The 13,627-nt window shown below is 47.7% G+C and overlaps 1 protein-coding gene across 4 annotated transcripts in view; it reads left to right on the forward strand.

Moving 5' to 3' along the window:
- ACACB (acetyl-CoA carboxylase beta) overlaps positions 1–13,627 on the forward strand; it is a 69,502-nt gene that overhangs the window by 5,661 nt on the left and 50,214 nt on the right. For 3 of the 4 annotated variants that reach the window (XM_054996841.1, XM_054996842.1, XM_054996843.1), the window contains exons 3-9: positions 441–1,111; positions 10,304–10,436; positions 10,612–10,750; positions 10,833–10,942; positions 11,979–12,060; positions 12,621–12,719; positions 12,952–13,061. In XM_054996841.1, the coding sequence (XP_054852816.1) occupies positions 450–1,111; positions 10,304–10,436; positions 10,612–10,750; positions 10,833–10,942; positions 11,979–12,060; positions 12,621–12,719; positions 12,952–13,061 (1,335 nt within the window). In that variant the 5' untranslated portion in view covers positions 441–449. Of the gene's footprint in view, positions 1–440; positions 1,112–5,469; positions 5,596–10,303; positions 10,437–10,611; positions 10,751–10,832; positions 10,943–11,978; positions 12,061–12,620; positions 12,720–12,951; positions 13,062–13,627 lie in introns of those variants that run through there. The other variant, XM_054996844.1, reaches the window with a different exon arrangement.

The following is a 13,627-nucleotide window of genomic DNA, read 5'->3' on the forward strand; positions in this document are numbered from 1 at the left end:
TGTGTGTGTGTGTGTGGAGATTGTTAGGTGTCTGTGTTGTGTTTCCCAGTGACTCGTATCATTTGTGGGAATTCTTTTCCTCAAGGGTTAGGCAAGGGATGGGAGATACCTCAGATTCAGAGAGGTTTGCATTAAATATTTAGGGACCCCCATGGGCTGGATCCATAGGCTTCAACCCCCTGTGGCCTGTCCTTGCACGAGTGTTCACATTTAAAGAAGAGACCCACAAAAAGTTTTTGGAGGGCATATAACAGCAGAATTTCTGTTTATTGAAGAATTCGTAGCATGATGCCAGGTATTTGGGATCAAAGGTGCCTGCGCTTTGACACCTTTCAGGTCATCTTCAGTGTTTCACTTCAACACTGTGCTTTTTGCAGACTCAATGCTGATCAGCTGTTGTGTCCCCTCCCCTTACTTTTATCTCCTAGGCTTATTTCTAGTTCTTCTGAATGGTGCTGTTGGCTCTCCTACCTGTTCTAATTCTGATCTGGTTGCTTTGGGCCAAGATGGAGAATTCCCCATCGGTTGACCTGGGAAAACCAGAGGAAGAGCGTCCCAGCCTGGCCCTGCCGCTTCCTGCAGAAACTCAGCAGCTGCCTCCGAACGGATCTTCTGTCCAAGTTCTGGAGGCTCCTGGCGCCAAAGTCCCACCTGCAGAACCCAGCCAGGTCTCCGACGTCCCCTTACAGCTGCCTCTTCAAAGCGCCCAGACCGCCACAGCCGCCCTTAAGCAGCCGGATCACCCCGTTTGCCAGTGCAAGCCTCCGGTTCCCCGTTCTGCCTCGGATTCTGCACCACCGGCGGACGCTGCAAGGCCTCTGAGCCGAGTCGTTTGTCCTTCCTCCAGCCAAGCCCTCAGGCAGTGGCGGTCCTTCTCATGGGAAGAGCAGGAGCAGCGGGGAGAGATCAGCCATGCCCAAGCGAAGCGCCAATCCATGGCCAAGTTTGTGCTGGGCTCCTTTGAGGACAACTCGTCCGATGACGAGCTGGTGGCCGGATCCTTTAAAACAGCCAAGAAGAGGAATAGCTTGGCCAGCATCAGCTCTTCCTCCTCCGTGGATTCTTTGTCGCTGTCCTCTCTGTCAGAGACAGGATCAGCTGCAGTCATGAGGTAAGCAACGTGGTGGCTGGCTTGGGCTTGGGCTGACTTGTGCTTCCAACCGTGTTTGGATGAAATGCAGTTTTGTTCAGGGTCCATCTTCCTCAGCCTTTGGGTGAGTGGTGCACAGGTGTTTTTGTGCTGGGTTAAAATTGGAGGCACGTGCTCTCGTACAGGCTAAATATATGGTTTTGGAGAGCAATAATGGGCAGGTATGCTTCTTGACACTATAGAATTGCTTTTGAATATTGCATTTTGGGATTCTTCCTTCTGCTTAGCCCCGTTGCTTTCTGGCAGCACTGATGCTCCTGGGTGGGCTGGGCCAGGGAATCCTCATACATTCCCACCCTTCGGCTATGCTGCTGCTCAAATATTGGCAGCATGGGAGAAATCAGTGCTGGCGGGACTGTAGTGTTCTTAGCAGTGTTGACGGCGGGTTTTTCCAGTGTGGTAACTTAATTTTTGCAAGGTACATCTTAGTCCATCTCATGAGAAACACGTGTGTGTGTGTGTGTGCACTCTAGACAGGATTCTAATGCACTTCTGGTAGCTGAAGTTTTTCTAGATTTGGAGGTACACTTTTCTCTTTTATCCCAAGAGGGTTATCTTTCGGGAGTGTGAGAATGCCCTTCCTCGGATTTCTGCATAGTTGCCATATCTCCTCTGAGAGCAGGTCGCTCTTTTGCGTCGCCACATCCCGAGTGACTGAGGGACGGAAGCACGCTTGATGCCGAAAACAGTGGACTTGCCTGGGAGGAAAAAAGCAGAGGAGCCTGGGAGGAAAAAAGCAGTGGCGAAGCAGAGAGGCAGCGGGCAGCCTTTCCTTTGGATTGGGACATGAGGGTTTGGGGAGCCATGAATTGTTCCCCTTTTTGGGGTGTGTGTCTTGTAGTATATTAAAGGGATTCTTTTGCGTAGCACATAGGGAAATTCTGAGGCAAATTTATCATTATGTTTACGTTTATTATAAGCCGTGCTTTCTTTTTAAAAGTTCTTTGCTGGCTTGAGTTAATTGGCTCATTTTTCATACCGTGCTGTCCTGGTTAGTTTGCTGTTTTTAAATGTTTTTATAATATCTAAGGATGCTGTTTTGTGTTTTTGAGTTTTAGCCAAGTGTAGTTTTATTGCTATTGAGTAATTTTTGTATATTTTCTACCGTCTGTGATGTTTTGTGGTTTGTAAGCTGCCTGTAGCGTCAGAGGAGCGCTGGATACACATTTTTAAAAAAATAAAGACATACAGTATGGAATATACAAGCTAAAGAGTACACAAGCAGGTGAAAAGACCCATAAAAATGAGATGCTTTCCACGGTCATAGATCCAGAGGAGTTAGCTGTGTTAGTCTGTAGTAGCAAAATAGCAGAGTCCAGTAGCACCTTTAAAACTAACCAATTTTATTGTAGCATAAGCTTTCCAGAGCCACAGCTCTCTTTGTCTTGTCATCTGTGGTTCTTGAAAGCTGACGATGCGTCTTGACAAAGAGAGCTGTAGTTCTCGAAAGCTGATGATGCATCTGACAAAGAGAGCTGTGGTTCTCGAAAGCTTATGCTGCAATAAAGTTGGTTAGTCTTAAAGGTGCTACTGGACTCAGCCTTTTATGTGTCTTCCTCAGCTTTTCTGCTTCTCAGATCTACGGTCTCCGCCCCCTAGCCTCAAATGCTTGGTCTGAGCAGGGAAAAAGCAATATGAAAACATTTTTCCTGTTCCTTCTCTTCCTCTCTGTGTCACGAGTGCACAGTCACTGTTTCCAGTCTCTTTATCTTGCATTTCTTTTGCCACTGCTGTTTACTGTCAAATGGACAAAACAAACTGAGTGGAAAGGAGACAGCAAAATGCCAGAACAGGCTTAAAAAAATATTATTGCAAGTATCTAGAGTGAAGTAAAAAAACCCCTCTTTTAACAGTCTGAGAACGTGCCATTCTGTGAGCAAATTCGGGAGTGTGAACTGACACAATTCAGTTTCTGTTCTAAACTTATTTTCTCCCAAATGCTTCCCCCCCCCCGTTGCTCTTTGGGGGTCTTGCAACCTGCCTGCGGAGGCTTGGGGCCAAGTTTTTGCTCTCGGGTTAAACCAGAGTTCTGGTTGCTTTGGGGTTAGGAGGGGCAAAGTTCCTTCCTCAACATATTTTTTTTTAAAGAAAGGCTCAAAAACACGTGTGGTGGCCATTCTGTCTTGTTATGCGTCCTCCTGCCAGCGTGCAACATGGCACCTTTTGTTTAAGAAAGGATTTCCTGCTCCGCTGTTGTTCCGGGATCTGCTCCAGTTGTCCCTGGAGAATTTTGCAAAGTTGATTTTGCACACAAAAAATTATTTCTTTTGGGGTTTTGGCTTCTCCAAAAGGGGATTTTTAGAAACATTTCTGTTGCCTTTCCGTGGCAGCGCATCAGAAGAGCAGCCTTGATGTGCACCTCAAAAAAGAAATGCCTCCTAGCCTAGCCCTTTGTGTGCTGAAAAGCATACATTATTTTTTTTAAAATGTTTTGGAGCCACACAAGGCTAGTCCTGAAACTCTTTCAACATTTGTTTTGTTTGCGTTTACTTTACCTGTACCCCACCTTTCTCCCCAGTGGGGACTCAAAGTGGCTTACATCATTCTTCTCTCTTCCATTTTCTCCTCACAACAGCCTTGTAAGGTAGGCTAGGCCAAGAGCATGTGACTGGACCAAAGTCCCCAGCCGCTTCTGTGGCAGAGCAGGGTCTGAACTTGGGCCTCGCAGGTCCTAGCCTGGCATTCTGTGCCACCTTGACTCTCCATAGAATGTAAATGTGCTCTTCTGCAATGCAAAAAACAGACAAACACAGAAACCTCTCAGAAGCTAATTCTTTATGTTTTTGGAAAAAAATAATCTTTTTGACACCGAAAGAGTTGGCTTTGAAGGGGTTTGTTTGATTTCATTTGTACTTTTGTGTGTGTTTGCCTTCTAGAAATACAACTCGAAGGGACACCCAGATTCTGCAATGAGTTCCCCTCTCTTATATATTCCCAGTAATGTGGAATACCAAAATCCGGGGAGAAGTTTGGCCGAGGTGGATTGAATAAGGATTTCTAAAAGTTGAGAGTGGCATGCCAGGAGCCCCCCCCCCCCCTGTTAGTCCAGGTGGTGCCCTGGAGTTGGAGCTCAGGTTATGCTCCATGGACCCAATGCAGATCACTGCCTTCTGATACAGAATTCGTCATCGGAGGCAGCCTGTGGCTGCTTCCTGTGCAACACAAGGCCATCTTCTGGTCCCTTTTTAAAAAATTAATTTTTAAAAGTCTAGGATTTCCTGACAGCTGGATAGTGAGGAAGAAGCAAAGCAGAGGAGGTGATCTCGGGTGGGGTGGGGGAACAGCCCGCCCGCTCTTACCAGTCTGACCACACTGTGAAGCCACAGAACTGGTTCTCTTGAGATGCCTGCTCTGTCCCCAACACTCAGGTCAGGATTTCTGATAAAGAGGTACCAAAGATAGCCTGGGACCGAGTGGGGCAAAGGGCCGGCCCTTTTCTGATATCCCACCTTTGCTTAGACAGGCACTTTGTTCTCAGTGCTTGCTGCTGAATCTTTGCACTTGGTGACCGGTCAGGTTTAACAGTTGCGTGTGGTGGTGAACAGATTATTTTGTCTGTTTGCAGTTAGGAAAGCGAGGAGTCAGAGTGATTCTCACTCGACACAGCCAAGTTGAGACAGATCCATGTCTTTATTTAAATATGTAAAACGGAGGGCAACCTGGCACGTTGGTCTAGAACTGGAGAGAGGAACGGGTCGTCTGTTTCCTTTGTGCCTCCTTTGGCAGTTTTCTGGAGGCGGTTTCCTCGGCTGGTTCTGACACCACTCTGGTCTGATCCATCAAAGGTCTTGTGAATACTTCTGGATCATCCACTCAGATAAGTCACAACTGCAGCCCTTTGCCCCTATTTGAAAGATAACCAAGATACATTTTTCATTGTTGATATTTATTTATTTACTTACTTGCGTCATTTATAGTCCGCCTTTCTCACTGAGACTCAAGGCGGATTACACAGTATGAGGTTAATACAATCAGTATCAAGTACGTTTCAATTCAATACAGTACCATAAGGTTAAACGGGTACATGTTTAAAAGACATCGCATTAGCAAGGATGAAGGACACGCGTGTCTCATCGGACGCAAAGGCTGTGTGTATCAGCTGCTGCATTTCCTTTTGCCTTACCAACAAGTAGGAGAGGAACGGTTGTCTGTGCGTTTTAGAAAGGGAATTGGCATCCCTTTCTTTTCCGTGGACTCAGTTCCTGGGTTGAGGGAGGGCTGTTTTTCTCCCTTAAGCCACATGGTGGTGCTAGAGAGTTTGCTGCCGCCTGGCCGTCTGCCCAAGGGGAAGGGGAAGCCGCTGGGCCAGGAGTGGAGAGCCGCGAAGAAATGGAGGCAGTATCGCAGCAGCCGCCAGGCTCCTCTGGCAGGCGCAGAGCAGAACTCCTTTGCAGAAAGGGAGAGGAAGACGGAGCAGAGCTCAACTGGTTCCAGCGCCTTAGGAGGTCAGTGCCCGCAAGGGGAGTGGAGGGGGAAGTGTTTTGTCTTTGATGGAGCAGGGATTCCCGCTTGGCAGGTCTGGCAGATGTGTTTCTTCGCCCAGCGAAGCAACAACAGAACTCAGTTTCGGATAAATGTCCCTTGTGAGTATGTGGTGGGGAGGGGGGATCCTAACTGTGTGTGTGTGTGTGTGTAGGCAGGCACTCCCAGCTCCTCTGCCGAAGCTGGCTGGGCAGAGGCAAGCAGCAGCCGGCGCAGTGGGATCTCTTCTCCCCCTCCACCCCCCCTTTTCTGATTGAGAGTATCTGGAAGACCGAAAAGTGGGGAAGCTGCTGGATGGAGAGCGTATTTTCCATGTGCCCTTTCCAGGAGTGCAGGAGTTAGGCTGGAGGACGTGTGTTGTTCTTGCCCTGTGCTGGTCCTTTGCAAGCCCTCTCTGCAGTCGTACTTTGTCTGTCTTCAGATTTATTTCGAGCAGCGTTGTAAACATTGGAGTTGTGGCTTTTGATTGGTGGTAGGTGTCCGTGTGTATTTACTGATGTGTCTGGGACAGCCTCACAGATGGAATATCTAATTTTCAAAACAAAGTCCACGTTGCTTGTGATGTCACATTTTCCCCTTAACCCTTACCTGATTCGCACTACTGCATCTTCTCCCCCACACACTTCTTCCTTTTTTTCTTCCTCAAACACTAGATGTTCATTCTGGAGATTAATTTAGCAACAAAGTTTGTTTTCATCTGTGCAATAATCCTGTGAAGTTATATGCTAGCATTTGATCATGCTTCTTTTCCCAAAATTTGCATTTCATTTACTAAATTTTTAAAAGTGGCCGTGTGGTTGCAACCTTGCTCACTTTGGCAAGGTTTTGATTTTTTGCATGCTGCATTTTTTCTTGGGCATGTGGAAAGGAAGTTTAAATAAATTTGCCTCCCAGTTTAATTTTATTAAGAGCATGGCCTAAGACTGCTTCCATGAGGAGAGTTTTGCATCTTCCCCCCCTTTTTCTTTTTAGGGCAGCCAGGCATTGCACCCTACTTACCCATTTTCCGGGTGTCCCAGTTTTGCTCTGATCTTTCCCAAACCTATTTTGATATGGGTTGCTTATGCGCAGGATGTTTGCCCTGGCTTGGGTGCTACTGGGAGGTTCTCCCCTCTACCCAGAATTGCGGTACTTCCATGCACCTCACAAGTTTTCCCTGTCTTTCTTGTGGTCTTTGCCAAACCTACTTTGCTGCAGTGTTTTGGAAAAGCGCACAGCTAAGCCAAGTGAGCACCCATGTGGACAGGAAAGTCTAGATCTTAGTTGTACCCATTCTGGCACCATTGTTCCTGTCCTAGCTCATTTCCCCCCTACCAAGGGTGGGGGTGGGGTGTTTCTAAAACTGGCAGTTGACATAGCATTATAATAATCTGTCAGTCTGTCAAATTCCAGCTGTCATTGAAAAAAAAACCCCGTAAGTCTCTAGCTCTTTTTGTAACAGAGCAATACCTTTCCACTTACATCTCCATGGCTAAAGAGGCTAGAGAACTTTAAAAAGAAATAGTAAAGAGTCCAGTAGCACCTTTAAGGCTAACCAACTGTATTGTAGCATAAGCTTTCAAGAACCACAGCTCTCTTCGTCAGATGCATCATCAGTTTTCGAGAACCACAGCTCTCTTCATCAGATGCATCTGATGATGCATCTGACGAAGAGAGCTGTGGTTCTCGAAAGCTTATGCTACAATAAAGTTGGTTAGCCTTAAAGGTGCTACTGGACTCTTTACTATTTTGCAGCTACAGACTAACACTGCTAACTCCTCTGGATTAAAAAGAAATAAAAGCTGGAAGTTAAGATTGTTACAACATTATAGCAACATTCAGTTGCTGAATTAAAAAAAAAACCCTGAAAATGCCTTCCAGTGGCATGGAGAGATGGTGGCTGTGGGGGGGGGGGCAGGCATGGGAACGGCAGGGAAAACTGCCATGTGGACAGTCCCCTGCAGCCCTGAGTTCCTGGCGTTCTTAGCTGCCACAACAGCTACCCGGACAATTGTCAGTGTGTGAGCAGCTGCTTCTGCCTGCCTGCCTTTCCCCCCATCCAGCCCCATCCCATTTGCACGAAATGGGCAAGGTAAGGGCTGTAAGAGTGAGCTCAAGGAGTCCTTCTTTTTCTCCTTACTCTCCATATGAACACATGCAGCCCTGCAAAACTGTGATTTGACAACCTGTATGCAAGGAATAGTGTAGGGGGAGAGAGAGAAGTGACGTTCCCTCCCTGCCTTGGGATTGCATTGCAGTGAGGAAGTATCAGCAGGCAAGCCAGAGTGTTGCAACTGAGTGCCCAAAGGAGGCCCCTCTCCGGAGCCCCACCTTGAGCATTCCAGGGGGCCAGATTGAAGCCACGTGTGCATTGCAAAGCACAGCAGGGTCGCTGCGGTACAGGTGGCAGCTCACTTCTGAACAGTTATATCCCTCTAAGTCTATGGAAGTAAGTGGACTTTGTTCAGGGCTGCAGTGTCAGGGAACCTGCGCTGCATAATTGTCGGTCGAACGCGAAACCCAGTTCAAGAGCATTCAAAATACCCTCGCAGGTCTGAATCGTAAACTAATCTGAGTTTGCAGGCCAGCTCAGACGAACCGCTGGCTAGTAAAGCTGCTGCAGAGATCACCCTTACGCATGGTGGAGGTGAAGAGGATTTTTTTCCGGTGGGGGGGGGGTTGTAACTTGGGAGGGGCACACCTTGCAAGTGAGGTTGAGAACCTGCAGGTAGGCTCTGGAGAGCTCCCAGGATTACAGCTGCTCTCCAGACTGCAGAGTTCTGCTCCCCTGGAGAAAATGGCTGCTGTGGAGGGTGGCCTGTGGGGCACTCTACCCCACTGAGGTCCCTTCCCTCCCCAAACCCGGTCCACATCCAAAGCCTCTAGGAATTTCCCAGTCTGGAGTCGGCAGCCCTGCTTGCAGTCATTCTTTCCTGGTTCCGAACATTGCGCCTGCACCACACCTTTCTGCCAAAGCTGTTGCCCTGTATGCTCGGTCAGTCTCCAGTGCTGTTTAAAAATAAAGCAACTGCCTGTTGTGTGTGCAACAAGCTTCTTTGTCACCACAGAAGAGGTCTTGCTATTTGTGTAGCCCTCGTGAAGGTCACTAGTACAATAAAAAATGACGGGTTCATTTTATTCCCTGCCTTAAAGGAATAGGCATATTTTCCCACGCCCTGAGAGACAGGAAGGCATTAAGAGTTTTGAGGCTGGAAAGAAGAATGTTGGTGAACTTTCTTGTACGGGTCTTTTTTGTTTGTTTTTGTTATTGGGAAACAGGGTGGAGAGAGTACACATTCTGTGTTGTTTTCTTTTGATATTCTTATGGGCTCAAGTTTAGAGTTGCTTTGGCAATTGAGCTCTTTTGCCTGTGGAACACGTTGCCTGCCAAGTTTGCATAGGATGGGGATTCAGTGGCATGTCAAAAGTCCATCTGGTCGAGAGTTTTGTTTCTGGCTGTGGCCGGCCAGGTGCTTCTAGGCAGCCTGGGAGTGGTATGTGCAGGTAACAGTTGTCCTCTGCATCTGTCCACAACGTTCAGAGGTAGACTGCCTCTGCACATGGAGTCTCCATTTAGCTGTCATAGCAACCACTAGATCTAGCCTTCTTGAAGCTTTCTAACCCGTTTTTAAATTCATGTCGAGGCCAATGCTGTATTTTGAGGTAGTGGATTCCATGCATTTTCTTTTATGGGTCTGCCCTGAACTTCTTGACAGTTGGTTTTCCTGAGTGAAATAACAACAACAACATTCGATTTAAATACCACCCTTCAGGACAACTTAAGGCCCACTCAGAGCAGTTTACTAAGTGTGTTGTTATAATTATCCTCACAACAATAATCACCCTGTGAGGTAGGTGGGGCTGAGAGAGCTCTGAGAGAGCTGTGACTGATCCAAGGTCACCCAGCTGGCTTCAAGTGGAGGAGTGGGGAATCAAACCTGGCTCTCCAGATTAGAGTCCTGCCGCTCTTAACCAATACACTAAACTGGTGTACAGAGTGGTTGTTCTGAATTGGGACTGGTCAGTCTTGAACCAGCAGATTTGGAGATGGTAACAAGTTCTTTTGGCAGTGCATCCTGTTGGAATGAACCTCAGTTGAAGGTCCGATTCTCTTAGGTGCCTTCTATGGCAAGCAAGTCCTGGAAAGCGACTAGAATGCAAGTTCTTTTGCTAGCCAGCCTGCCCACGTTTAACTATGCTAGTTATTTTGGTCATATAGATCCAGAGGAGTTAGCCGTGTTAGTCTGTAGTAGCAAAAATAGAAAAGAGTCCAGCAGCACCTTCAAGACTAACCAACTTTACTGTCGCATAAGCTTTTGAGAGCCACAGCTCTCTTCGTCAGATGCATCTGAAGAAGAGAACTGTGATTCTCGAAAGCTTAAGCGACAGTAAAGTTGGTTAGTCTTGAAGGTGCTACTGGACTCTTCTCTATAGTCATTTTGGTGACACTGACAGTCTGAGAGAAAGGAGAATAGCCTCCTTTCCAACTTAAAATGCTCGACTGCTGCCAGGTGGCCTGGATGTTATCTGACTCTCCAGTGGCAACCAGGCTAGTGGCAGCTTGTTCCGTTGTACTTTCACCTTCAGCCGCCCGTCTTGCCAGTTTGACTCCTGTTCCCTCAAGAGATCGTCCTCCTGGTTCTTGTCCAGTGAACCGATCAAATCCAGGCGCCTCTTTTCTTCCCTTTCTAGACCCAGCATGTCGGGGATGCACCTCGTCAAGAAGGGCCGTGAGCAGAAGAAGCTGGATCTCCACCGGGACTTCACGGTGGCCTCGCCTGCCGAATTTGTGACTCGTTTCGGAGGGAACCGTGTTATCGAAAAGGTGCTTCTCCCAGAGCAAGAGGGTGCAAAAGCGAGCCGCCTGTTGTATTTGAAATCTTCCTTTTTATACGATTTTAACTGCAAAGACTCAGATCTTTAATATGTGACCTTAAACAAAATGCTGAAGCAAGCTTTTTAAAAAACAGAACAAAACTGATTCTTTTCTTGTTTTCCAGGTCCTGATAGCAAACAATGGCATTGCCGCTGTTAAGTGTATGCGCTCCATCCGCAGGTGGGCTTATGAAATGTTCCGGAACGAGCGAGCAATTAGGTTTGTGGTCATGGTTACACCGGAAGACCTTAAAGCAAATGCTGGTAAGCGATGAGGGTACAGTCTGGTGTTTACGCATGCACGCTCAACAGTATCGGTGATTCTCGGTCTCTCTGTAACCCTCAGAGTACATCAAAATGGCTGACCAATATGTGCCTGTTCCCGGAGGATCCAACAATAACAATTACGCCAACGTAGAGTTGATTGTGGATATTTCAAAAAGAATTCCAGTGCAGGTAAAGGGAAAAGTGTATTTTCCTTATTCTTCTGCCCAGGAGCAGATTGCAAGAAAAAAGGGCCCTGTCCCCCAGCCTGCCCTCCTCCCCAAAGAGGAAGAGCCTGCTGGGCATGTCCTGTGTTGCATGGAGTTAGCACAAGGGTGGGCTGCCCTACTTGGGGCTGGAGTGACTCTGGTGGTGGAGGTGGGCAACCCCCCCCCCAAAAAAAACATCTGCCCACTGGGGCTTTTCCTGATGGCCTGAATGGTCACTCTGCCTCTTCTGTGAGATGCTGGAGAATTTGGCAAAAATCTTGGGTTGTTGGCTTATAACAGTTAAGTCAGGGAACTATTTCTAGAGCTAGAGAAGTAGCCGTTTTAGTCCGTAGTAGCAAAATAGTAAAGAGTCCAATAGCACATTTAAAACTAACCAACTTTATTGTAGCATAATCTTTCGAGAACCGCAGCTCTCTTCATCAGATGCATCGCTGTGGTTCTCGAAAGCTGACGATGCATCTGACGAAGAGAGCTGTGGTTCTCAAAAGCTTATGCTACAGTAAAGTGGGTTAGTCTTAAAGGTGCCACTGGACTCTTTACTGTATTTCTAGAGCTGTTCGTTTGTCATGGAATCATTGGGAGCTGCATTGGATGCTGGAGGGTGTTCTTTGGCGCACACTCAGTTTATCTCTGGGGCTAGCTAGACCCCTTGGATCTCACTGTCACTGCAGTGTCCAGTCAGCATCCTCACTGCTGCCCCCCTTTGTCTGTGGCTTGCAGGGGATGCTCCCTGGCGGGTAGGCAAGCTGCCTCAAACAGTCCCATCTGTCTTGACTGGTCTTCTCCTTGTAGACACCCCCCCTCCTTGCCTAAGCTTCTTGGAGACCCCAGGGTTCCCAGAAAGACATTTTGCAAATCACTGTAATAGATGTTGATAGATTTCCTGATATCTGTAAGGAAGACCCTGAAACTAAGAAATAGTCTATTTTGGGTCTGCTGCTGAAAGACTGCGCGAGTCCCTTGTCACTTCTGGCGACCTTCGTAAACTTTCGTTGCAGGCTGTCTGGGCAGGCTGGGGACATTCTTCGGAGAACCCCAAACTGCCAGAATTGCTCCAGAAACACGGAGTAGCTTTTCTAGGTAGGTGTGTTTCAACAATCTTTGAGATCCACAGTGCTGCGTCTTAGGTGAAGCAGGAGTGTTCAATATGCATTTGTGTGTGTGTGTGTGTTCAGCAGTATCAAGGCTGAACGGCAAACTCAGAGACTGTCCAGATGTGCAGCACAGATAGAGTGGGTGTGCCTAATATCCAGGCAGTTGTTTGGGGTAGAGCGAAAAAACTTACAGTCCTGCAGTGAATTATATGCAGACCTGATTGTTAAAACTGGAGCCTGTCACAGAGATGGGGCATGCCTGTGAGCTTAACAGTTTCCTGCCGCTCTTTCGTGTACTTCCTGTCCTGCCCATTAAGGGACTGCCAAGCAACTTTCATTACCGCAGCATTTGGCAGCCCAAATTCCCACCCTCAAGAATTAGACAAATCTGGGCTAAATAGTAAAGAGTCCAGTAGCCCCTTTAAGACTAACCTATTGTAGCATCAGCTTTTGAGAACCACAGCTCTCTCCGTCAGATGCAGAGGCAGATTTGCCCAAGGGTGGCGTCTCATGCTGGTTCTGCTCATGCATCTTTCTGTTTGCCAGGCCCACCGAGCGAGGCCATGTGGGCCCTCGGTGACAAGGTGGCCTCCACCATCGTGGCCCAAACAGCCCACATCCCTACACTGCCGTGGAGCGGAAGTGGTAAGAGAATTTCTCTTCTGTGTGGCTTTGCCCCGTTGAAGCAGGGCCTGTTTTATGCAGCCCAACATCTGTTAAGTTTCCACGTGCCTCGTCTCTCTTCCTGCCTCCCGGCTTCCCCCGATGCCATCCCACTGCCTTGTCTCGTACAAGCTGGGGGGGGGGGTGAAGTTTTTGTTTCTGTTGTACTGCCGTATCGGCCAGAGTCATTGCTCTCCACTGTGAACTTTTCTAGATTTGGTGGCCGACTGGACAGAGGAGGAGAATGAGCAGCTCAGAACCATCACTGTTCCGCTGGATACCTACTGGAGGGGCTGCGTGAGGGACGTGGATGAAGGCTTGGAGGTGATGGGGCAGGGAGCCTTAACCCAGATACCGAGGAGGAGGCAGCCGTGTTCGTTTGCAGTTGCAAAATAGTAAAGAGTCCAGTAGCACCTTTAAGACTAGCCAACTGTATTGTGTACCATAAGCTTTCGAAAGCCACAGCTCTCTTCGTCAGATGCATCTGACAAAGAGAGCTGTGGTTCTCGAAAGCTGACGATGCATCTTGAAAGCTGTGGTTCTCGAAAGCTGATGAAAGCTATGGCTCTCAGAAGCTGACGATGCAGCTGACGAAGAGAGCTGTGGTTCTCGAAAGCTTATGCTACAAAGAAGTTGGTTAGTCTTAAAGGTGATACTGGACTCTTTACTATTTAGCCCAGATTTATCTCTGTAAAGAGCAACTTTATTTTGTGTTCTATGATATAATTGGAAGACGCAAAACCATTCCTGGCGTCAATTTCGCTTCCCCATGACTTGATGTGGTAGCAATACGACACACAAGCGATGCATTTGAGCTGTGCGTAGAAATGTCACAGATTACACACACACACACTGTCTTACATCTAGTTAAAAGAAATATGGCTGTCTAA

This window comes from Eublepharis macularius, chromosome 13, assembly GCF_028583425.1.
Source record: "Eublepharis macularius isolate TG4126 chromosome 13, MPM_Emac_v1.0, whole genome shotgun sequence".
NCBI lineage: Eukaryota > Metazoa > Chordata > Lepidosauria > Squamata > Eublepharidae > Eublepharis > Eublepharis macularius.